General features: G+C 34.3%; 1 protein-coding gene across 1 annotated transcript in view; it reads left to right on the top strand.

The window, feature by feature from the left end:
• The window catches only part of LRP1B (LDL receptor related protein 1B), a 1720016-nt gene that overhangs the window by 1310566 nt on the left and 384655 nt on the right, over positions 1-24795 (top strand). The window contains exons 40-43 of the mRNA XM_053919407.2: positions 11407-11533; positions 11668-11819; positions 12108-12232; positions 13702-14073. Of these exons, the coding sequence (XP_053775382.1) occupies positions 11407-11533; positions 11668-11819; positions 12108-12232; positions 13702-14073 (776 nt within the window). The remainder of the gene's footprint in view (positions 1-11406; positions 11534-11667; positions 11820-12107; positions 12233-13701; positions 14074-24795) is intronic.

Here is a 24795-nt window from a genome sequence, read left to right as displayed (position 1 = left end):
TGTAAGACCATTATATTGTTTTAAGAGAAAAAGATAGCATATAGTTAGAGGATTTAATAAAAGTGAGGGTAGTAGCAGCAATAGTGGTGATTATTAGAGGCTTAATGGAGGAGACTTGAAGGAAAATGTTTTCTGGGATAGAGTGGGGATATATTGTCAAAACAAAGACCATTAGCAAGAGTTTAAGCACATGACATGTGGAGAAGAGTGGGTGATGTACATGGAAAATAAGTTAGGGCCATAAAATAAGCAATAAGATATGCCATGTTTTAAAGTTACTACAAGGCGACAACTTCTTCAGTATACCAATTAAGATCTAAACTGGCCCAGCCCCTCTCTTCTAAGTCTCCCCCGGCCCTAAACAAACCGCATAACCAGAGGTCAGAAGTGTGATGAGGGTTTGTAGAAGTTGTAATGCTCTTTAAGTAGGGAATTTTTTGAAATGCTCATTTATTATACCAGGGAGAGTGTTATAGAGGAGTGGGGAGGGTTCTTTCTCTGTTCTCAAGCCAAATAATGAAGAGAGCTAGAAGCAAATACATAAGGGGAAGACTAAAATGAATAGAAAAGAACAATAAATAAAAACAAAATGTGTCACTGTCTTACCACAAGTCCTCAGACGAGGAGGAGTCAGGCCAAAGTTAGACAGAGGGACGAAAATTTTTAAATAAATATGATATTTAATTTTGGATTTATAAAGACCTGGTCTTTGATGTTAGAAAATTAATTTTAACAATATGATTAGGTTCTTTTAACTAAAATTGTTTTGGAAGTCCAGGATTCCTTCTGAAATAGAAAATTCTCAAGAAGAGACATTCACTAAAGCATAAATGGAATCAGAATTTGAGTAAATATAAAGTCTCTACTTATGCAACAGAGATCTGACTCTGCCATAAACCAAATTAGTGGAAGAGATTACCCAAGAAAGAGTACAGAATAAAATAAATCTAAGAACAAAAATTAAGGATATGCCCAGTTAGGGAATGAATTGATTGAGGGGGGAAATAAAGAAAATTAACAATAAGTGAAGAGACAGAGAATAAAACAACAATTTCAAATCTGCAGAAAAAAATCACTGTGTGAATTCACTGTGTGAATTGTGTGTCAAGGTAAGAGAGTTTTAGGAAGAAGACCATGTCAGGAATAGAGATTTGAAGGGATAAAAACAGAGAACAGAACATTTGATTAATGATTAGGATGTTATTCTTAATTGTTATCAATCTCAGGAGATTGTTAGGCAGAAGCCAAATATAAAGAATTAGTAAGTGAAAGATAAGTAGAAAGCAGAGCGAGCACATTTAGGCTACAGTCACAGAAACATGGGCAAGGAAAGGAAAGAGGAGAAAATAGAAGGTATGTTGAGAAGGTAGTAGGGTATGGAGAAAGTTTTTCTTAGTATGGGAGTCAGGGGATACTCCACATATTTATAGGTTAGGGAAAGAAACTGGCAAAAAAGAGGAGGGAGAAGATGTACATGAAGAGAAGAAAAATTGCAAGCATTGTAGGAAGAACCTTGGCATGGAAGAAGTAATAAGATGGATCAGTAATTACAGGAGGCACAAAACTGATAGGCAAGATTTTCATCTTATATCATGTTTCCCAGCAATTCTTGATATTGGAAATAGAGCATCTTCATTGATAATTAAACTTAGTTTGTGTCCTTGCTTATGTAAGGTAGATGCAAAATGGAGATGTGGGTTCCTGAAACAGTTAAAGATGAGGATCCATGAGCTGGGATTTTCACAGGATCATCAACAGGAGTCATCAAAGTCCCTAAGTATCTCACCAGTGGAGGGAGAAGACAGTAAAGTTATCAGCGAGTAGTAAGGCAATTAAATCAATGTGGTGGTTAATTGGAATATACTGATGATGTGGTAGTATGGGAAAATGAAATGTGTGAGTTCACATTGTGAATGTTTTGAAATAAGTGAATACAATCTCAGAGAAAATTTCCTTTGTTACTAAAATTTACTTCTTTGCTTATACTCTAAACACAATAACATCTACTTCCTTGGGCAACTCATGCAATAACTATTCTTTTTAAATCTATCATCTCTAACGTGTTCTTTTCAATGAAGTTTTCCCCTTAGCTTTCAAATAGGCTCAGATTCCTCTTATTTGAAGAAAATGATGAAAAGTAAAACTTACCAATGTCTTATTTCTTCACATATGTTTACTTCTTAAATTCTTTTATTTTTATTTTCTTTATTTTCAGAGAGAGGGGAAGGGAAGGGGAAAGAGAGGGATGGAAACTATGCAGAGAAACGCTGATCGGTTGTCTCTTACATGCTTCCAACCAGACACCTGGCCCGCAACCCAGATACACACCTGACAGGGAATAGATCTAAATTCATCAGTATCCAAAGACAAATAATTTCTTTTTTAGGTTTCACACCAGTTGCATTCTTCTTTACAGTTTTTTTCATTAATTATCCACTCAGTAATTTATTTTCTCTGTTACCTTCTTTAATTTTCCATTCCTTGTTCTCCCTGACCTCCTCCAGACATGTGCTCTAAGCATTGTATGTCTCCTCTGATTATTTTTCTCCTCATTTAAGGCTTTGAATGCCATTCTCTCTCTTGCTATATTTATCTTTTAAACTGATTTTCATATTTTTATACTTTAATGCCTGCATTACATTCCCTCCCTAATTATGGCATCTTTTTTAAATTTTATCATGGTTCTTTTGTCCTGACAAGATTAAAACTTACCTTAGATTTTTCTGTTGTTTCTCATCACTTATTTCATCTGCCACAAAATCCTATCATTTCTTCTCTTCAGATGTCTTAGATTTTGCATTCTCTCCATTGCAGCTGAGAGCTCAGCACTGACTCAGCTAGAGGGTATCAGTAAATAGTTTTGATTTCTTAATTTCTTATTTTCATCCCACAAAACAAGAAATCTTGGACTAGGTGGCAATATTTTAAATAGTACCTCTGTACCCTCACTTTTTCTTTAAAAAAATTTAAGTATTACATAAATCATAGGGTTAGATATTGTTTTCAGAATGCATAGTTGGGAATTGATACACCTTTTTAAATATTAAGCTTATTTTTCTGAAATGTTTACTCCTGCTTAGATATATTATCAATATATTTCTTCCTATGAATTATCTACATGTTTATGGACTGGAGTTCAGTGGAGGGGAAAAAAGGCTTAAAAATGACCAGTCCATATAAGTTTTTCAAACATTGATTTTTAAGGTACTATTATATAGATAGTTAGCTGTCAAAATTCATGTCATAATGTTCTGTTTGAAGTTAAAATATGGCAGGTTGTATGTCCAAGGGAAAACATGAATCATAATGGAGTAAATTAACTGAATCCAAACTGTAAATATGCCTTGAAAAGTGGACATGGAGCCTATTTTTCAACCAAGGAAACTTGCAGTCTCTTAAAAATGTAGACAATGCGACATAGAAAGTGTATGTAAATTTAGTGCAGCTTGAAAAATTAGTTTCTCTCCTCCTTTGACTTTTTTTGGTAAGCCATCACTTTCTATAAAAAATTGAATTGTATTAATTTTCTTTATGCTAAAAAGCCATATTCTACTTATAACAACAAAAAATGATGTATATGAAGTCACAGTATGATATCAAAAAAAATTCATCAACTTTCCATTGGATTGGATCCTAAGCGAAGCAGGATATTCCGTCACTTTGTTTTCTTTTTAAGCAGCAGGATGTGCATTGTCTTTCTTAAGTTAGCTTTATATTTCCATGGCTATAAATAACTCACTTAAAACTATTTCTTTCCAAAGCAATGGTTCAGCTTGACAATATATCTTCATATTCAAGTACATATGGCCAAATGTTCTTTGATTGATTATGTATATAAATGAAAGCAGATAGATATGCTTTAAGAATATGCTTAACAATATGTGGAAGGTCTTGAATGACAGTTTTAATATCTTTTGAGCTAGCAAGAATATACAGTATAGTTTAACACCATTTCTAGAATTTATTTTGCATTTAAGTGAAAGCAACACATAAAAAGAAAATGGAATTAAATTTGATTTACAATAGAAATAATAGTGGAATTCCAATGCTAGTACATAATAGTAAGATACCATGATGCTCAAGTAGCTTAGGAATAGCACAACCATACCCCAGATCACAGCCACCTCCCTCTGAGTGAGGCATATAAAATTAGGAAAACAAGTGAAAGAAAAGTGTCACAGTATTTTTCATGAGGGGTTGTCTCAAAAATTCCACTACAGACATCTACCCTTCCTACAAAGTTAGTTAGGTCTTACTTATCCAGTCTTTTTAAAAAAGATGCACCCTCTTTCCTCAAACATGAATCATGGATTTTATCTCTTCCTCCAAAAGGAGTGAAGAAGGACAAGAAATGATCAATATGTCCTGAGATATAATTGCAACTATGTGGCTGGTTGCAGAGAATGGCCCGAAAGGTCATGCTCTCTCTCACTGCAAGAGGGTACTTCTGGCCCAGACCACCAAAGCCATTTGGATGAAAACCAAAGATAGCCATGCAAAAATATAACACCTTTCCTTCGTTTCTCAAGGGATCTGATCCATAAAAACACAGTATACGGGTAAAAGAGAAATTTGAAAAATATCTTGTGGGGGAGCCTCTGCCCACAGAGCCATCCCCATCCCCCTCCCCCATCCGCTGTGGATGGGATTAAGTCTACCAAGACGTGATTTGCTTGGGGAGGAAAGGTAGCCAATCTCTCAAAGGAGAAAGACCAGGAGCCTGTTCCTCAATGGGCTTTTATTGAGTTTAATTTGCATAGGAATACAGGGCATATATACATATATACGTAAAGCTCATGAATCGTTGTCAGGCAGTAATGATCAAACAATAGATAACATTCAAAGAACTCTGAGGGCTGGAGTCAGGGTCAGATGGCTAAAGGGCCATAAAACTTTGGGGAAACAAACTCATTTCATGCTTGGACCCTTCTCATTTAAATTGAGGGTATTAGCAAAGTAGGTTTCATAGGATTTTATGCATTCTTTCTTAGGCCTGATCACCTGGGGGACCTGCCCTTTCCAGAAGAGGGTGTATCCACCTCTGGCTTTGTTTCAGGCTTGAGGCATTGTTTCAGGCTTAAATCAGGGAGGGAAAGTAAGGCAGCCAAGAGATGAGGAGACTTCTTACAGACAGAATGAGGACTCAGGCTATGTCAAAGCCAAGGAGCCTGGGTCCATCACCCCACTTTTGTATAGTCCCCGGTGTCCTTCCCTGAGGGCCACTTGGAGGCCATGTCTGCCTTAGGTCATCCCTCCTTTGAGGAATCTTACCTGTCATTGGCTAAGCAGTCATCCACCTGGGACCAAGCAGAGTGAAGTGAAAGTGGGCAGATGCAGGGCCCGTACAAGGAAGATAAGCTTTGTCTCCTTAATGGCTTATGGTCCCAAGGTCCTTTACTCAGCCTTAGCCATGGGGGGGTTACAGCTTCTGAAACCAGGCAGGGCGGTTCCCAACAATATCTTATTTACCTGTTGATATTGCCACAGTTTGTTTTAATGCAGAATATCCAGCATAGGTTAACTGATATATAAAATAGTTTAGAGGTTATGAAAAATATTAAAAATTTCTGTATAATGCTTTCAGAATTCTAAATAAGCTGTTGATTACTAGTTGTGTAGGGCACAGGTGGCAACCACAAGACCGGCAGGCAGAATCTAGCCCTCCACCTTGTTTTATCCAGCCCAGCACTTTATTTCTACCTGGCAGCAGCACCGAGCTCCTTGCCCCTAGTTAAGGAGTAGTTACATTTATACAGTCCTAACATTACATTCAGCCCTTTGAAGGCAACCTCAAAGGTAATGTGGCCTCCGGTGAAAAATGAGTTTGACACCCCTGGTCTAGGGTGTAAGAGACTAGGTGTTAAATATTTCATAGGAAAATTCATAGATTATAGGGAAACATTAAATATAATATATTGAAAACACCAAGAATTAGTAAAAGATGAACCATTCCTTCAAGAAAACCATTGTTACACATGTAAATAGTAAATTAATATCATAGTATACATGCATATGTATATATTTTTTTAAATGAGAGGAGAGTGGGCAGTGAGACAGGGTACAAATACATAAATAAAATCAGGAATTGATACAATACTGAGTGATAAGCCTAATGTGCTATGGGATTACAGGTGCCAAAGAAGTTTTTTTGTGTGAAGAAATTTCCTCTGCATTTCTCCAGTGTTGGCTGAGTGGCATTATTTTTGTTTGTTTGTTTTATATAAGAAATAAGAATTTTATATAATTATTCAATATCACAAAGTAGTGAATCGGGACAAAATCAAATATAACAAATACCAAATTAAGAATCGTTAAACAAATGATAACAAATAATTTTAAGCTTAAACAGAAAGAGAAAACAACTCAAGTGGTCTGTATTTTTATTTTGGCTCAAAATGAAAGTTCATTTCCGAAGTTGTTTATAGGAATGACAACTTCTCTTATCACAATACTTCAACATTTTCTGGGTTGAAAACCCTAATTTCATTACTTAGAGAGACTTACAACTAACAAGTTTTAACTGCTTCTATTAGTATTATCTTAGAAAGAATTTTATTTACCTATTTGCCTCTGTCATTAAAGAGTGAGCTTCATGAGGGCCAATAAATCCCATTTATTTTGTATCATCACCACCTGGCACGTTAATAACTACTTAATGTATTTCAAATGAGTACATGACTGAAATGAAATAATATATTTGAGAATCGTCCACCAAAGTATCAATAAAAAAAAGGAAAAAACACTGTCTCTAGAGTCTTTTTTTTTAGCAGAGTGTTTTGCAATCTGTGGTTGAGTTATTTGTATATTGCAATAGTAACACATTCAGGACTTGAGTGAAGCCGTGACAGGAATAGAGAAGGTTCTGCACTATACTGTATTTTTCATAGGGAAAGAGGAATTCAATGTATGTATTTGTAAAATGTATTAAAATTTTATAATATTTTATTATTTTGCTTGTGTTCTGAATGAGGAGACATTGACATGCTGGCCTACAAGGTATTCAATTAGTATGAGTTTCCAGTGAGTCTAGTGAAACTATTAAGACACTGTACACTGTAAGCAGTTTTTGTCAGAAAGTTGATGCTTACATACAACCTGACTGCTATTGATGATCTGTAGGCTTTTGTTTTGGTTTTGTCTTACTGTTTGCAGACATATTAACACATGGTTGACCCCCAACCTACAGAGGACACAGTGACGTTCTTGGTTCTGTTTTCCACCAGGCCACTGTTCATTTAAGAGAATTACACATTCTCTTTTTGTTGCGCCACCGGGGAAATTTTCATTATCCCAGGTTTTGTTCAGCATATCTGATAATGTATCTAAATCATGCTTTCTTAGAAAATGAATAGGAAAGGGAAGAAATAACAAGTTTATAGTAAAAATTGTAACCCAAATCTGTGCTTTTGGGAAACAATTTAACAGTCACCAAGAGAATCTTAAATTCAAAGAAAATAATTGATTCAAGAGTTGGTTTTCACTATAATTTATAAAAAGACATTTAGTACTTCTTATTTTTTAACACGTTAGACTTACTCATTCTTCTTTTTGTTCCCTTACACTTCTTTACCTTTCCCCCATCAGAGTCAGAGCTTTGTTTCTGTGTAGCCTGATTTCACAAAAGCAGTCTATTTGAAATTATTCAAAGACACTTAGACAGTCTTAAATATATATTTTTCAGTTTGAATCTATTATGAGATAAAATGATTTGTCTTCCTTTATAAGTGTACCTGTATGTAAACTAATTCTGATATCAATATCATTGTCTTCTGATAAATTCAATAAACTTGGGGACAAGAAACTATGCTAGCCTTCGGGAGCATCTCAACTGCAACTAAATGTAGGCTTATACCTATTATCCAAATGTCAAAAATTAACTGGAAATTAACTTATGATTTGTATCCATTGCACAATTTTCTGTCAAGGATTTCTGTTTCTAATGAAAATGATAGGGATATTTGTGTTATGATGATTTCTAACAGTATTCCTATAAACCTTTAAAACACTTTTGAATGTTCCTTTTTTAATTTTATTGTTCAAGTAAAGTTGTCTCCATTTTCTCCCCTCTACTCCCCCCACCCCACCCATCCCCACCTCCCACCCTTGATCCCACCCTCCTTTGGTTTTGTACATAAGTCCTTTGTCCACATTCCTTGACTCGACCTTCCCCCTTTTCCCCGTTATCCACCCACCCCCCGATTACTGTCAGTTTGTTCTTTAGTTCAATGTCTGTGGTTATATTTTGCTTGCTTGTTTGCTTTGTTGATTAGGTTCCACTTATAGGTGACATTATATGGTATTTCTCTTTCACTGCCTGGTGTATTTCACTTAGCGTAATGCTCTCTAGTTCCATCCATGCTGTCGCAAAGGGGAAGAACTCCCTTTCTTTCTGCTGCATAGTATTCCATTATGTAAAAGTTCCTTTTTATATTTTGTTTTTTTTAATATATTTTATTGATTATGTGATTACAGTTGTCCCAATTTTTCTCCTTTGCCCCCCTCTGCCCAGTATCCCCATTCCGAGCAGCAATCCCTCACCCTTAGTTCATGTCCATGTGTCATGCATATTAATTCTTTGCCTACTCCATTTCCTATACTGTTCTTAACATCCCCCTGTCTATTTTGTACCTACCAGTTTGTACTTCTTAATCCCTGAAACTTTTGTCTCATTCTCCCCATTCCCCTTCCCAGCTGATACCCCTCCAAATGATCTCCATATATATGATTTTGTTCCTGTTCTCATTGTTTGCTTAGTTTGTTTTTTTTAGATTCAGTTGGTGATAGTTGAGAATTTATTGCCATTTTAGTGTTCATATTTTCATCATCTTTTTCTAATGTAGTTCCCATTAACAGTTAATATAATAATGGCTTGGTGATGATGAACATCTTTAATTTTACCTTGTTAGGGAAGCACTTCATATGCTCTCAATTCTAAATGATAGCTTTGTTGGATAGAGTAATCTAGGTTATAGGTCCTTGCTTTTTATCATTTTGAGTATTTCTTACTAGTCCCTTCTGGGCTGCAAATTTACTTTTGAGAAATTAGCTGACAGTCTTATGGGAACTCCTTTTTAATAAACTCTGCTTTTCTCTTGCTGATTTTAAGATTCTCTCCTCACCTTTAACTTTTGGAATTTTAATTATGGTATCTTGGTGTTGCCCACATTGGGTCCAACTTGTTTGGGACTCTCTTTGCTTCCTGGACTTGTATGTCTATTTCCTTCACCAAATTAGGGAAGTTTTCTTTAATTATTTTTTATGTAAGTTTTCAATTTCTTGCTCTTCCTCTTCTCCTCTGACATGCCTATGATTTGGATGTTGGTAAGTTTGGAGATGTCCCAGAGGCGCCTTATTTTATCCTAATTTTCTTGAATTCTTTTTTCTTCTTGCTATTCTCATTAAGTGTTTTTTTTTTTCTTACTTATGTTCCAAACTGTTGATTTGATTCTCTGCTACCTCCCTTCCACTGTTATTTACCTGTAGATTTTTCTTTATTTCATTTAATGCAACCTTCATTTCTGCCTGGGTCTTTTTTTATGCTGTTTCACTACCTGGTGAGTTCTTTGAGCATCCTGATCACCAGTGTTTGGAATTCTGCATCTGATAGGTTGCTTAACTCCATTTCATTTAGTTCTTTTTCTGGAGTTTTGTTCTGTTCTTTCCTTTGGACCATATTTCTTTGTCTCTCAATCTGGCAGCCTCCCTGTGTTTGTTGCCATTCATCCCAGCCTTCTGCGTGGATGTATTGCAAACTTTAAATGAGTAGGAAGTACTTGGGAAAAAAGAGAGAGTTGTTCCTCAATATTAACAGCTTTTTTAAATTTATTTTCTGTTTGTTTTTAACTATGAAGATCTTTGTTATACTCCTTATGCCTAAAGAAAAATTGAATTTGATATAAGATTATTTTACCGTTATATTTATTTTTGACAACACAACATATCATAGAGAGGACTGCACAGGCCTGGGTTACAAAGCCTGAATGCAGTTCCTGGTGTGAACTCTTATCACCCAGGAGACTGTGAGTCTTTAACATCCTGAGCTGCAATTTTTATAGCTCTGAGAATTAGGCTTAAATATGTTAAGTACTTGAGTCAGTGTTCTCACTCAAAATAATATTTTTATTACCCATTTAGTTCATTTGAAACCAGATTACTATTAAATGAAAGATATGTTATATACATTCTCATCCATATTTGAACTTCATAGTATGAGAAAGTAGGTAAGAATTAGATTGAATAAGGAGTCATGTGTGTGTCCTGGCTCCCAAAATGCCTCCTTCGCAGGACAACATTCCCTGCCATTTTAACACAATGACTGACTAGTTCTTTTAAGAGCATTATTGATGCCAAAATCTGTCCTTATAACTCCAAGTGGAGCAACACATTTTATCTTCCAGTTAAACCATTATTTTATTTTTAATATTTTTAATACAATGAGTCTCAAAGTTTTAAAAATCTTAGCTTTAATACAAGGATTAAAAATATCATGCCTGCTTCATTCTAGATGTAACCAATAAAATATTAGTTGGATTCCTTGCTATAAAATTTTATCTTTCTAATGTGTAGACTTTATAAATATGAATGAAACTTTCTTCAGAGTTGATATACTTGGGATTCTAGCCACACCTCTTTTTTTGTCTAGTTATAAAAACCCAACACATTTATTTTATAAAGAATTTTCAGCCATGGCTAGTGTGGCTCAATGGGTTGAGTGCCAGCCTGAGAACCAAAGGGTTGCTGGTTCAATTCCCAGTCAGGGAAGGCTTCACAAGACAATTTCTAAAATTCAAATTAGCATAGTTACATTTAGCAGTGGACAGAATTGAAAGTTATGATGCATTCATGTATACATTCATGAACTGAATATTTACCTACACTAATTTTTATTTTTTAAAAATGTTCTAGTTACCTAGTGATACAGGTTTAATAATGAATAAAAAAAGAGAAGAGATCACTGTCCTCAGTGAGCTGATAGGCTAGTGGAGGCAAAAATATTAATGAAAAATAACACTGTGCAGAATTACAAGGGTAAATGTGCCACTCTCATTCATGATATGAAACAGATTACATGGTGCAATAATCAGAGAGAATGCTGAAAATTTCTTGAAGGAAATGATGTTTGAGATGTGAAAAAAAAAGAGCAAATTAGGCAAGCAGTTTTCAAAATAGAATTTCAGATAGGGAGTGGCTTGCATTAAAAGAATTTTGGTAGGATTTTGAGTTTTTCTGCATAAATTCTATGAATAGTTAAATATTTTTTAACAAAAATATTTATTGCAATGAAACATGCATGCATATTGATTTCTAGAATGTATTATTTTGGTTTTCTTAGAATGAATGTTACTACTGATATTTTTAATAATGTCTTTTTGTGCCTATTTGAATAAATCAACAATTTAATTTCAGCTACTTGTTCTGGACTGAATGGGGACAGATGCCCTGCATTGGAAAGGCTCGCTTAGATGGCTCAGAGAAGGTTGTCCTTGTGAGCATGGGAATTGCATGGCCAAATGGCATCTCCATTGACTACGAGGTCTGTTGGATTTCTTTTCTTAAGTATTGAGAGTACCACTAGCCGCCAACTTGCATTAGTCCTCTTTTAGTGTTCATTTTCTTAAGAAAACAATAAGAAAAAGCTTGTAATGTTATGTTCCAATTGATCTTTAGGAAAATAAATTGTACTGGTGTGATGCTCGTACAGACAAAATAGAAAGAATTGACCTTGAGACCGGAGGGAATCGTGAGATGGTGCTGTCAGGGAGCAATGTGGATATGTTTTCAGTTGCAGTCTTTGGGGCTTACATCTACTGGTCTGACAGGTAATTTATTTTTTCATGAGTATTTGAGTCTCAAAATGTTATTGCAGTGCCAGTCGCTTTACCCTTGTAGGATTAACCATTCCTTAGCAAGGTCACAAAAAGGATCTCATAAAACCATGTAATTTCCACAGCGAAGGCCATCACTCTTTCTATCCTAGACTTAACCATTTCAATGTCACAGGCTACAAGTCAGTTTCTTTCCTTTTGCTGGGCTGTTATCTTGAGCTGAAGTAACTGGCTTGATTTGCATTAAAGAGTGTTGATCATGCATATTCATCCTCTTGGCAGAGCACATGCCAATGGGTCCATCAGAAGGGGTCACAAAAATGATGCCACAGAAACCATAACCATGAGAACCGGTCTTGGAGTCAACCTGAAGGAGGTTAAAATCTTTAACCGAGTAAGAGAGAAAGGTCAGTCTTCTCATACAATGAATATATTTTGTTATTTCTTTATCTTATTTATTTTTATTATTTATCAAACTTATATTAGGGATTAATTTTTATTCGAGGCCAAAACCTCAAAACCCTTCTTTTGAAGGGGGAATTTTATTTCTTATAAAAGTCATACAGTAGCCTAATGAAATAAATATGGACATAATAGGTTTATACATAGATATTTTTGCCTAGGACAGTACATGTTATGGACAGATTATGTGTCTGGCATGTCTTTATTATAGGTTTGGGCTAAGCAATACAGAAAAACTTGATAGATACACATAGTCAGTAAAAAAGTGCAAAGCACAATTGGCATATTAGAGAGTATAAACCAAAATGTTTGTTTTTGATTACATTTTAATATATAAATTGATTATGGCTCCTGAAGTTTGCTGTTAGTGTGAAATAAGACCAATGTCACCACTTCTTTGAAGTATGTATTATGAAACTGATGTGACAATGATTTGGATATTTAAACAAAAATTACCTCCATTAAATGTTTGTTGTTATGTTTATTAAATAAGTTGTATTTAGCCCAGGCCAGGTTGCTCAGTTTGTTGGAGCATTGTTCCATTCACCAAAAGGTTGCCGGTTTGATTTCCAGTCAGGACACTGACTAGGCTGGGGGCTCTATCCCTGGTCAGGGCATGTATGGGAGGCAACCAATTGATGTTTCTGTCTCACATCAATGCTTCTCTCTCTCTGTCTCTCTGTCTCTCTGCCTCTCTGTCTCTCTCTCCCTCTCTTTCTTTCTGTCTCTCTCCTTTCGTCTCTCACTAAAATCAATAATAAAAAATATACTCGGGTGAGGATAAATAAATAAATAAATAAAATTGTATTTAATTTTCTTGACATCAAAGGAAAGTATAGTAATTTTGGAGATAATGATGATGAATTCATAGCAGAGACTTAGCCAGATGGGGAAATCTTGATAACATAGTACATCTTCACTCAAAACTGGAGTAACAAACTATTCACCAATATTCTGAGGGTATGAGGCACATTAGAGCCATAAATTGCTTTGATACCTTACATACTTCATAAACACAAAGAATAAAGTAGTGCACGTTTTATTTGTGAACTCAGTTTATGTTTTAAGTGACTCTGTTACTTATGCCAAAGATTACAGTACATATAATTTATAATCCCAGTATTGCTTCAAAAAGAGTTATACACTTAACTAACTGATTAAGGGAAAATTCTAATGCTTTTATTTGAATGATGAAGGAAGCAAAATGATATGGTACTTGAAATGAGAAATTGAAAAATTTAAATTGTGTGATTAAAAACCCAGTATTTTATACTATTTTATATTTTAATGATCAGTCTAAAAATCAAGAATTAAAAGACAGAATATTCAATATTAAATTTTTATTAGGAAATATATTTGGAAAACAATATAAAAACACAAATGCATGTGTGTATCTTTTATTTTTCATCTTTAGGGACCAATGTCTGTGCCAAGGACAATGGCGGATGCCAACAACTTTGTCTGTATAGAGGAAGTTCCTGGAGAACTTGTGCTTGTGCCCATGGATATTTGGCAGAGGACGGAGTTACTTGCCGAAGGCATGAAGGCTATCTGCTGTATTCAGGGAGAACAATATTAAAAAGTATACATCTTTCAGATGAAACCAATTTAAATTCACCAGTAAGGCCATATGAGAATCCACATTACTTCAAGAATGTTATAGCCTTGGCTTTTGACTATAATCAAAAAAGAAGTGGTACCAACCGAATCTTTTACAGTGATGCACACTTTGGAAATATACAGCTTATTAAAGATAACTGGGAAGACAGACAAGTAATTGTTGAAAGTAAGTATAAGAATTTATTTTTATTTTTAAATACTTTGATGGAAACAAGTATCATTTGGATTAGCAGAGAAATTAGAGTTATAGTTCCATGTAGTAATTACAGTTTCTTAAAGCTTAAATTTAAGAATGAATGCAATTAAATTATCCAAAAGTCAAAGAAGCAATTAACTGCTAGTACATACAGCATTATATTATGATTATTAGCTTTTGATCATGGAACTTTCAGTATATGCCTTCATAATGTTTCAAATAAATAAGTGTATTAAAATCCATGGAAATTAATTTTAGTACAAAATTTACTAATTTTATTCCAGTGAGTAAAATTATATCTTTAAGAATATCTGCTTGATTATAGTCAGTGAATTGTTTTCTCAGAGAGATCTTTATGTATATATAACTATATATTTATATATAGTGTATTTATATATAGTCTTAATGAGAAAGTATTATTAAATAAATAACTTCATATTTTAAAATATTTAAAATATTTACTCAAGCATAATATTGTGTGGATTACCAATATAATTTTGAGAAAACCTGTCATCCAGCTTTTAAAGGGACTATCTTCATTTTCCTCATACAGCATCTCTCTTTTCTATCTGTATGTGATTTCTATATATCCCCCACTTTTCCAATTTTACTATACTGAGGTCATTCACTTTTGCTACTTTTTAAATTACAAAATACTGTGTGAATTTATTGTAAAGTGTTCAAATAATATGGGTTTAAAAATTCTGCCTCATCAGTACAACATTAATTCCATTCGCTTACTCCTAATTGAAGGCTGCCATGCCTCAAGGATTTTCTCTATGCATGTGTGAGTGCTGTGTGTAATTACAAAAGTAGGACTATCCTATGTGTATTATTCAACTACGTTTTTCCACTTACAATATATTTTGAAAAGTTTTCACTTCAGTGTATAAGGCCCTATCTAATTCTTTTAAAGCCTGTTACTACTTCTATGCTAGGGATAAAGTAATTTACTTAATCATTTTTTTATTTGATAAACATTTAGACTGTTTCTGGTATCTCATCATTGCTTACAATGTCAAAATGTACATTTGCCCATATAAGTATGTTTATACACAAACATGATGTTTTTTAGCATAGAATCCTAGGAACATAATTGCAAAGTGTTTATTTTACTTTTATTGCTGATCAAATCACTAAAAAGACCACATCATCTTGTTTTCATCAATTGTCTATAAAAAGGCTTATTTTCTCAACTTATAAAAACAATGATTTTGTATTTTTTATGTTATGACACTCTAGTACATAAAAAGTAAACTTGTATTAACATACATTTACCTGATAACTAGTGAGTCCAGCATCTAATATGTTTACTCATGTAAAAATATATATTTTAGATCAAACTTGATAGTGTGTATCCCATGCTATATCTGCAACTATTTATTTTGTTCTTTCAACATTTAATATCATTTACAATCCTTTTGGCTTTATCTTGGTAGTGAAAAAGGGAAATGGCATTGAGAAAATTATATATTTCCAACCACACTTACAACATATTGGTTTTTAAAAATCTGAAACATTTATAACAAAGTTGTCTGATTTGTTAAATCATTGTATTATTCCCTCTACTCTCTTATAAATCTAAAGCATTTCTGAAAGTAAATAACAAATAAAGGCTCTCTTGTAAGTATTAAAACATATTAATAATTTAATTGGTCGAATATATATATGTTGTACAGACATATACAAACATATATAAATTCTGTAATTCAGAATTTAAATTACATTAGCAACACATGTTGAGTGACATGGTAGTGGCTTCCTATCTTTTTTCTTTTTTAATTTATGGACATTAAATTTTGTCACCTGTCTGGCTTGGTATTTTCAACAAATTATGATAAGATATAATCCCCATATTTGTGTTAGAATCCAAAGGTACAATTAATAGTTTTATACTTTCAGATTATTTTTTCAAGACTATTAATGGCAATGACTTTTAAATTGTATTTCATTGGAAATGTCTTTTTCTTTTCCTCTAAATTATCTATTTCTATATTCTTTTGAGTGCCAAAAATATGTTTGATAATGTTAATTTTTATTGTTTTGTAATTTCAAAGGTAAAAATATCATCTTTTAAAATGTATTATTTTTAATTTGCCTATTATATATCATGTAGGCATCGATTTTCAAAATGTAAGAATTTTAGTTATTAAATTTTTTAGATTTCACAAAATGAAGAAATGAGTTTTAGTTATCACACATTTATTAGCTAAAGCAATTTGCAGATTAGCTATTTAGATAATAGTGACTATTGGAAAGTGATAATAAATATTGTTTTATTAGACATTGAAATTACTAAGATAAGAAAAGGATTAAAATACAGGATGAAAATTATGCACAGGAAGTCAGCAATGATGAATCAAGGGATAATTTTAATGCAAGACAGAGGGCGACATTGATCTTGGAGAGCAGAGTTGAGTGAGTCATGATTAGTGTGAAGGAAAAGAGACCTGGGATCTCCCCTCATTCTGCTGTAGGCTGTGAAGCAGAGGTCAATATGGCTTCCATGAATTCAACATTTTTTTGATATATTGGAGTCTCTCACAGAAGATAGCATGTTGCAAAGGTTAGGGAGGAAATAAATTGTACTCTATCCTCTTAAGTTTTGGTTGGTAAAATTTGAATTAAACTGACAAATAATAGCTTACAAAGAGAAAAACGTACATACTTTTTAATTTTAATTTTACATGTACATGGAAGCTTTTGTAGAAAAGAATTGAAGGTCCAGAGAAACAGTTAGCCCCAGGGACTTGTATGCCATTGAACCTAGGGTGATAAATTCAGACACCTAGGTAAACAAAAGGAAGGGGCTTAGGCTTCTAGAAGCAGCAAAATTGTAAGAAAGTAAATATATTGGGAAACTAATGGAAGGTAAGGGTTATTTTGATGCTGTGAAGCAAGTCTCTAGTGGGGTCTTGAACTCTGAGCCATGAGGGTTCCCGGTTTCCTGCAAGAAGGAATTCAAGACAGGAGTCAGACAGAGGTTAAAGTAGAAAGGCAGGTTTGATTGAGCACAGAGGATATGCAAGAAGAGCCACTACACAGAGTAGTAAACTCTCCTCACAAGAGAAGGAAAGTAGACCCCATCTGTAGTTTCTATTGGAAATTGCTTGTATGACTAATAAAGAATGGAAAAAATGGGGATTAACTTTAAACTTTACAAGGTATATTTTGTTGCCTTCTGTTTTCCTTTTATGGGATGAGTAGACAATAAAATGTGGGTGAGTAGCTATTAATCAACCTTTGCAGGACATTTTCTTTTCTGGACATTTTCTTTTCTTTTCTTGATGATCTGCTTGAATCTCTGGTCAGACAAGTTCAGTGTCAGGCAGCACACAGCAGGCTTCTGACTTAATTTTGACTTTAGTTCATTTATATAGCTCTCCTATATTAATTTGGTAAGTGTTGGTTAAGGAGACTCTTTTCAGTGCTTTCTTCACCTCCAGGGATAATGATCATGCTCTCCTTCCTGGTACAATGGAGGTGAAACCTTGACAAAGGGAAATTTATGCTGTGTTTTTAGATAGATGGGGGAGGGTAGAAAGCATCTCCTACATTTGCTGTTTCTCAGTGCTTTTGCTCAAAATAATCCTTATGACAAAGTGGAATATTTTGGGATGGCATATTCTGATCCCTACACAGGCATGAGTGCTCTAAAGTCTCCTAACCCCACTATATCAATCAAGACCAAATCCCTGGAGCTCAATGACGTACCTGAAGAAGAGACATTGGAACCATGGGTAGAGGCTACTTAACATGAGGAGTAGGAAAATTTGTGAGCAACATTATGCTAAAAAATACAGTATGTTGTTGGCATAAAAACATAATAATGCATGATGCCCTGGTCAAGTGGCTTACTTGTCTGGAGCCTCATCCCGTACATCAAGAGACTGTGGTTTCAATCCCCATTCAGGGCACATACCTAGGTAACTTGACTGAGCCCTGACTGAGGTGTATGGGAGGCAACCAATGATGTTTCTCTCTCACATCAATGTTTCTCTTTTATCCCTTCCTCTCTGAAATCATAAGCATATTCTTAGATGAGTACTAGAAAAATAAAACAGAAATTGTGATCCATAGAATAGAACAGAGAGCCCAGAAATAAGCCCAGGTAATTATGTTCAATTAATTTACGACAAAAGAGCCATGAAAAGTCAGAGGGAAAGGACAGTCTTTAATAAATAGTGTTGGGAAAACTGGACAGCCACATGCAAAACAACAAAACTCAATCACTACGTTACACTATATACAAAAATTAACTCAAAATGGAGTAAAGACTTAAATGTAAGCCCTGAAACTATGAAACTCCTAGAAGGAAAAGTAGGAGGTAAACTTTTTGACATATGTCTTAGTGATGATTTTTTTTATTCTGATTCCAATGGCAAGGGAAGCCAAAACAAAAAAAAAAAAATAAATAAGTAGGACTATAGCAACTTCAAAAGATTTCACAAAGAAAATAAAACCATTAACAAAAGAAAAAAAGGTAATCTGCTAAATGGGAAAAAGTAATTGCAAATCTGATAAGGCGTTCATATCCAAAATATACAGAACTCATACAATTCAACAGCAAAAAACCAAAACAAAACACCCAAATGATTAAATTAAAAAATGGACAGGCAATCTGAATAGATGTTTTCTCCAAAAAAGACATGCAGATAGCCAAGAGGTAGATGAAAAGATGCTCATCATCTTTAATCATTAGGAAAATACAAATAAAAACTACCATAAGATACCACCACACGCCTATTATAATGGTTATTATAAAAAAGACAAGAAATAACATATGTCAGTAAATCCTGAGGTTCTTGACAAAAGAAAAAAGAAATAATAAGTGTTGGCGAGGAGTGGAGAAAAGGGAGCCCTTGTGCACTGATGATAGGAATATAAATTTGTGCAGCCACTATGGAGAACAGTATGGACGTCTCTCAAAAAATTAAAAATAGAACTATAGTACTACCTGCAATTCCATTTCTGGGCATTACCCTCAGAAAGTGAGAACACTAACTTGTGAGGATATATGACCCCTATGTTTTGCAGGCTAATTATAGCCCAAATATGTAAACAACCTGTGTCCATCGATCGAAGAATGGATAAAGAAATTATATTATTTAGCCACTTAAAAAAAAACAAAATTCTGCCATTTCAGACACGGGATCTTAAGGGCATTAAGTCAATTAAAATAAGTCAGACAGAGAAAGGCAAATGCTCTATCGAATCTGAAAAAAAAGGAAAACAGAATTCTGTGTCAAGTGTGGAACATTCTATTGAAGCTTTCCAAAGTCACTGTGAGGTGTGGCCTAGTGCTCGGGGGCCCAGAATTGACAAGGATAACTCAAGATTCTTTAGTTATCAGCATTAGAATTATTCGGAGACTCAGAGTGCCTATTTCTTCATATATGTGTCTGAATAGTGACACCAATAGAAGGAATAGAAGGTGAGGGCAAGTACTAGGATTCCCATGCTGAGAATTACAGCCTTAAGGAGACAAGAGGCTGAAAATTTTTCTGCAAAAGTGTTCAGGTTTAAGAGACTAACCCCAGGTGTCATGTTACAGGATCTGATAAGATTTCTGTTTGCAAAATCAAAAACTGCTAGGTCATGTCCATGTGGAAGAGGTCAGCGTTTATTATAAAACATAAACTTCACTGAAAAATGTATAGAAGCCTCTATAATTGTTATAGTTAGTGAGTCTTCTTAAGAATGGAGAGAAGGATAGAAATGAGCCTGGCAAGATGAGGCATCTGTTATTGGATAGAGCAATTATAGGGATGTTAGGTAAACATGGGGCAGATAGTAATTCAGATATGAATTAATGTCCCAATATTGGATTACTGCCAAATAAGGTCTCAGTAGGTAAGCGTGGGTGGGGATAATAAGATTATTAATCCCTGATCAGAGCCATTTCTATATTACATGTCAGTTTAAAGTTAATTGCATATATACTTTTAATGCCTCATCTAGAAGTTGAGAGATTAGTTCATATCAATCAGCTTTAATTTCATAATAAAGCATCTCTGAAATCAATGTCTTAGCACAACAACTGCTTCTTTATCCCACTATTTTATGGGTTGGCTAGATGGTTCTTCTGGTCTGAGTCAGCTCCTCAGCTCTCTAGCCAGCTGGCAGATCAGCGTGTAGCTGGTTGTCAAGGATGGTCTCCCTCATATGTCTGTCAGTAGGCATCCTGCGTTCTAGATCACTGGGCCTCAAAACTCTTGTTACGCAACAGGCTGCTTGGCATGGTCCCAGGGTTCTACAAGAGAGCTAGTTCCAATATAAAAACAGTTTACAAGCCATTTTTACGAATGTCTCATTTGTCAAGGCAAATCACATGGCCAAGTCCAGATTCAGGGAATGAAGAAACAGACTCACGTTGGTGGGAAAGCCTGTGAAGGCGCTGCACACACACACAAAGAGGAAGGAGCCCCAACTTCTGTAATCAGCACAGTTCTATAAGTGATTATTAGCTCATCTCTATAACCTCCAAAATAATACTTTAAAATGTGGCTTGACTTTTCAAAATTCATTTTCTTTTTTTATTTGTTATATAATATTTATTGATAACCAGTAGTGAGGTATGACAATACTGTCTGCTCTCTGGCTTTATACATGAGCTGTACATAAACCTATATTTATCAGTGAAGAAATAAAATGAGACGGAGATTATCTAGTGGGGAAAAGATATGACAAAACCATCCCATGGATGGGATAGTGGATTTAATGACTGAATTGATTCTGTAACCTCCAAGAGTATAAACTTTTTCAAATTTAGCTCAAATAATGCTAAATTTCTCTAACAAGTCCCTCGTGATTAGCTGCTACTAAGCTACTTTAATCACCTCACATTTTTATATAATCAATGTGAGTAAAAAACAGTTTTGTGGTTTTGACTTGAATGATGAAGTTGTAAATGGCAACTATGAAAAAAAATCTGTGGTGTACTGTTAGAAGAGGCATTTTTCACAGGAAGTAATAAAAGAAAGTATACATATTAGGGCTTTCTTTCCTTTTGAGAGATTTATGGCATAAATTCAGCAGATGAAATAATGTACTATGAATTATAAATAGGTCTTTGAGGGGCTGGTTGATGAATTCAAAATTCTTAAGAAAATAGTAAAGGCACTTGTGGAAATAGGCAAGGACGCAAGTAAATCCAAGGTTAAAAGATGGTTATCATTTGTAGCAGTGAAGTTGCCTGTTACTGTTTGAGGGGGCAAGATATTTCAATTCCATATACCTCTTAAAATGTGCTCAGTGTTTTTAGATTTCTACTAAAAGGATAAACAAATTTTTACCAGAAATCAAGAAGTATTATATACTTATTCAACTTTCTATTCTGAGCTTTCAGTGTACTATATCTGATTTAAAATTCTCAGAGAGAGAAGGAGGAAGGGAGGGAGTGAGTGTGGGATTGAGAGAGAGAGAGAGAGAGAGACAGAGAGAGAGAGAGAGAATATTAAAAGAATTTTTATTAAAACAAACCATTATGTAATATGCTTCCTGGGACAGTTATTTCTTTTTTTCCTTTTTTTAATATATTGTTTTATTGTTGTTCAAGTACAGTCGTCTCCATTTTCCCCTACCACACCCTCTGCCCCATCCATCCCCACCTCCCAGCCTTGATCCTACCCCCTTTGGCTTTGTCCATGTACCATTTTTTTTCCTTAAATAAGTTTCAGTTATATAGTTTTAAAAGTGGCATAAATAATGATAACTAGATTATATTTCAAAAATTGTTATAGTTAGCCTTATTTACAACACTTACTCTAACATAATATATTAGTTTATGACTTAGATTATAACTCTTGCAGAATAACATTCTCAAAATACTTCATGTTGTGTTCAAATTATTGTTGTCAGCTGCAGCAAAGATCAATAATTTTTTAAGATTTCTACAGAGTAGAATTTGCAATATATAATTTGATGTTTACTGACATGTTGGCAAAGCTAAGTATTAACCAATACTCTCCTTCAATGGCACACCACTGTTCCTGTCCATTTTCTTAGGCACTTTAAACCTTCTTCCCTTCCTTCCCTTTCATATACTCTTTATTGACGAGGACAGCATTATTACCAATGCCTTCATGCACTTATCAACCTTCCCACACTTTTCAATAACACCTTTGACTCTGTTGTGCTCTGTTTCCCAAGCCCCCTCCCATCTGGCAAAACTTCAAAATGTCAAAACAGACTCAGATCTATGAGTCTGTTTCTTTTCTGCTTGTTCATTTAATTTTTTCAGTTTTGATCTAGTATTGTTTCCATGTGGGCACTCAACCAAATAAGTTGCCAGCAGTTCTCAATGTTCAAAGGTGGTGGACAGAGGGTATTTAATATTTGGAAAATTAAATGCTTCTGTAAGTAGGCCTTGACTCTGTCATCTTGAATATATGACTTCCTATTGATTTTTCATCTCCAACCCCACTTTTTCTTGCTATTCATATAAGTATGTTCTATTAATATACTATGTGTACTTTCTATCATGTAATCCCCAGAAAAACTCCTACAGTGTCTACAATACATATTAATTGACTGCATATGTTCAGTAAACACTGAGAGATGATTGAAGAACTGGGGGCCCTAAGTCCTCTTCACCCACAGAAGTCCCTCACCTTAAAGGACTCAGCTTTCTTTATGTACAGTATTTGAAAGTTTAAGGAGAGGATCACATCCATTCTTCAAAATATTTGGATCCTATAGTGGTCATTTTGCATGCTAGCCAAATTACACTAATTTCTAATGTAGCTTCAAAGAAAATGAGTCAATTAAGGAAAAAGAGCAAAATCTCATAATGTTTTATGCTAATTGAGTGCTTACTAAATTTTAGGCATTGTTCTAAAAAATCCCTATTAACTCATTGAGTTTCACTAACTCTCTGAGATTTATACTAAACTCAAGGCAGAAAAGTCAGAAGATTAGTAATTATTCAGTAATGAATAAATGAAAACATGTTCCTAAAAGAGGAAACTAAGGCAAAGAAAGGTAAATAATTTGCTCAAGGACACAGCCTGTAAGTGGTGAACAAGGAGGGAGGGGCTGGGTTGGATCCAGCTATATCTCATGGCTCTAGAATCCCTGCTACTAGCCGATATTCTATAATGCCTCTCATACTTGGTTAACTTGTGTTCACACTTCTACTTCAGGTTCCAGTTTAGCTCTTATGCAATACCCTGATGACACCCACATGCACACACACTCATCTCAAACCAGAGATTAGCGTTTATTCCACAGTTTCCACAACTAATTTACAACTAGTTTTGTGATAGTGTTGACATTTTTTTTCACTGAAATAGTGCCTGAATTTGTTGTATGAGAGGAGGCTCTGTACCTTTCTCGTCGGCTGATCTCCAATGCAGACTGTCGTCAGCCTGCAGGGCACTATGCTGACTATTGTCCCGAATTTATACTAAATAAATTTGTAGTATAAATTCGGTCAGTCTGAGCCCTGGCTGCAGAGTTGCTGGGGCATAGTAAGTAGTCAGGAAATAGTCACCAAAGTAATGAATCATATGTTCTCTGAAAATCAAGATTGTTGCCCTCATGGAATTAGAAGGTAGTAGAGAAATTTTTGTAGCAGGAATAATTACAAGTTAGTATGGCACAAGTGTGGTATGAGTGTAAACAGGATTTTGCAACCACCCAGAGTAAAATGAAATCTTTTCCAGCCAGGATGATTAAAAAAGATTCATGGAGCAAATGGTCAGGATCGCCCATTTTAGTCACTTAGACCAATAGGCATCAGGGTAAATTGATTACTTTGCTTATGCATCGATGTATTAAAATTTTCTAAAATAATATTAAGGCAACAAACATTGTACTTTACAAACATCTGGCAACAGATAGCTTCCTAAAATAAAAGAGATTTCAGAATATGGTTTATCTTTATAGCTCATAAGCCATCCTTGTGTCCCTGTGCACAAAATATCTTGGACATACCATATGAATTGAATCAGTATGACTGTTTACCGTACTTGATGAATACACAGTAAGTGCTTCTTATTTTTTGATTATTTATTTTCTTGCAATGGTGACTGGTTTGGAGGTCAAATTAGATATTAATTTTGTGTCTAGATAGGAAACATCTTAACAGAAGATGAGCTTTGCCTTAACTTCAAATGTTCTTATCTTTGAGACAGAATTACAGTTGTCTAGTAATATAATGACTTTGTACAAGATAATGTTGCTATCTGAAGTTATCACCTCCCTATAGACTCTAATGTTAAATTATCATTTTTATTATTGCCTATTTAATTCAATTTCTCAAATAGTCTTTTAGTAGTTACCAAGACCAGAGTCTGCTTACTCTTATTTGAGATGAAATATTAAAGATTCTATCACTTCCTAAGTAATAGTATATTTTTACTTAAACTCATCTCTTTAGCAAAAGTACTTTACTTCAGATTTAGAAATATATACAAACTACAATGCATTGGTTCTTGAAAATATGAATGTTTTATTTCACTGAAAATATTTGTATTAACATGAGTTGTTACTCTTGACTTTAGGTATGAATAATTTAATAAATAATATTTAATCTTTCTTTTGCCCTTTATTTTATTTATTACCCAAATATTTATGGTGCATTTACCGCATGCTAAATATTCTGGGAATGTATCATTCAGCATTTCTTTAATAGTTTTTATTTGGAAAGTCAGAAGTAATGCTGTTAATATATAAAAATAGTGGCACAAT

This window comes from Desmodus rotundus, chromosome 2, assembly GCF_022682495.2.
Source record: "Desmodus rotundus isolate HL8 chromosome 2, HLdesRot8A.1, whole genome shotgun sequence".
Lineage (NCBI taxonomy): Eukaryota > Metazoa > Chordata > Mammalia > Chiroptera > Phyllostomidae > Desmodus > Desmodus rotundus.
Note: the sequence above shows the minus strand (reverse complement) of the source record. Positions and strands in the feature narration are given on the sequence as shown.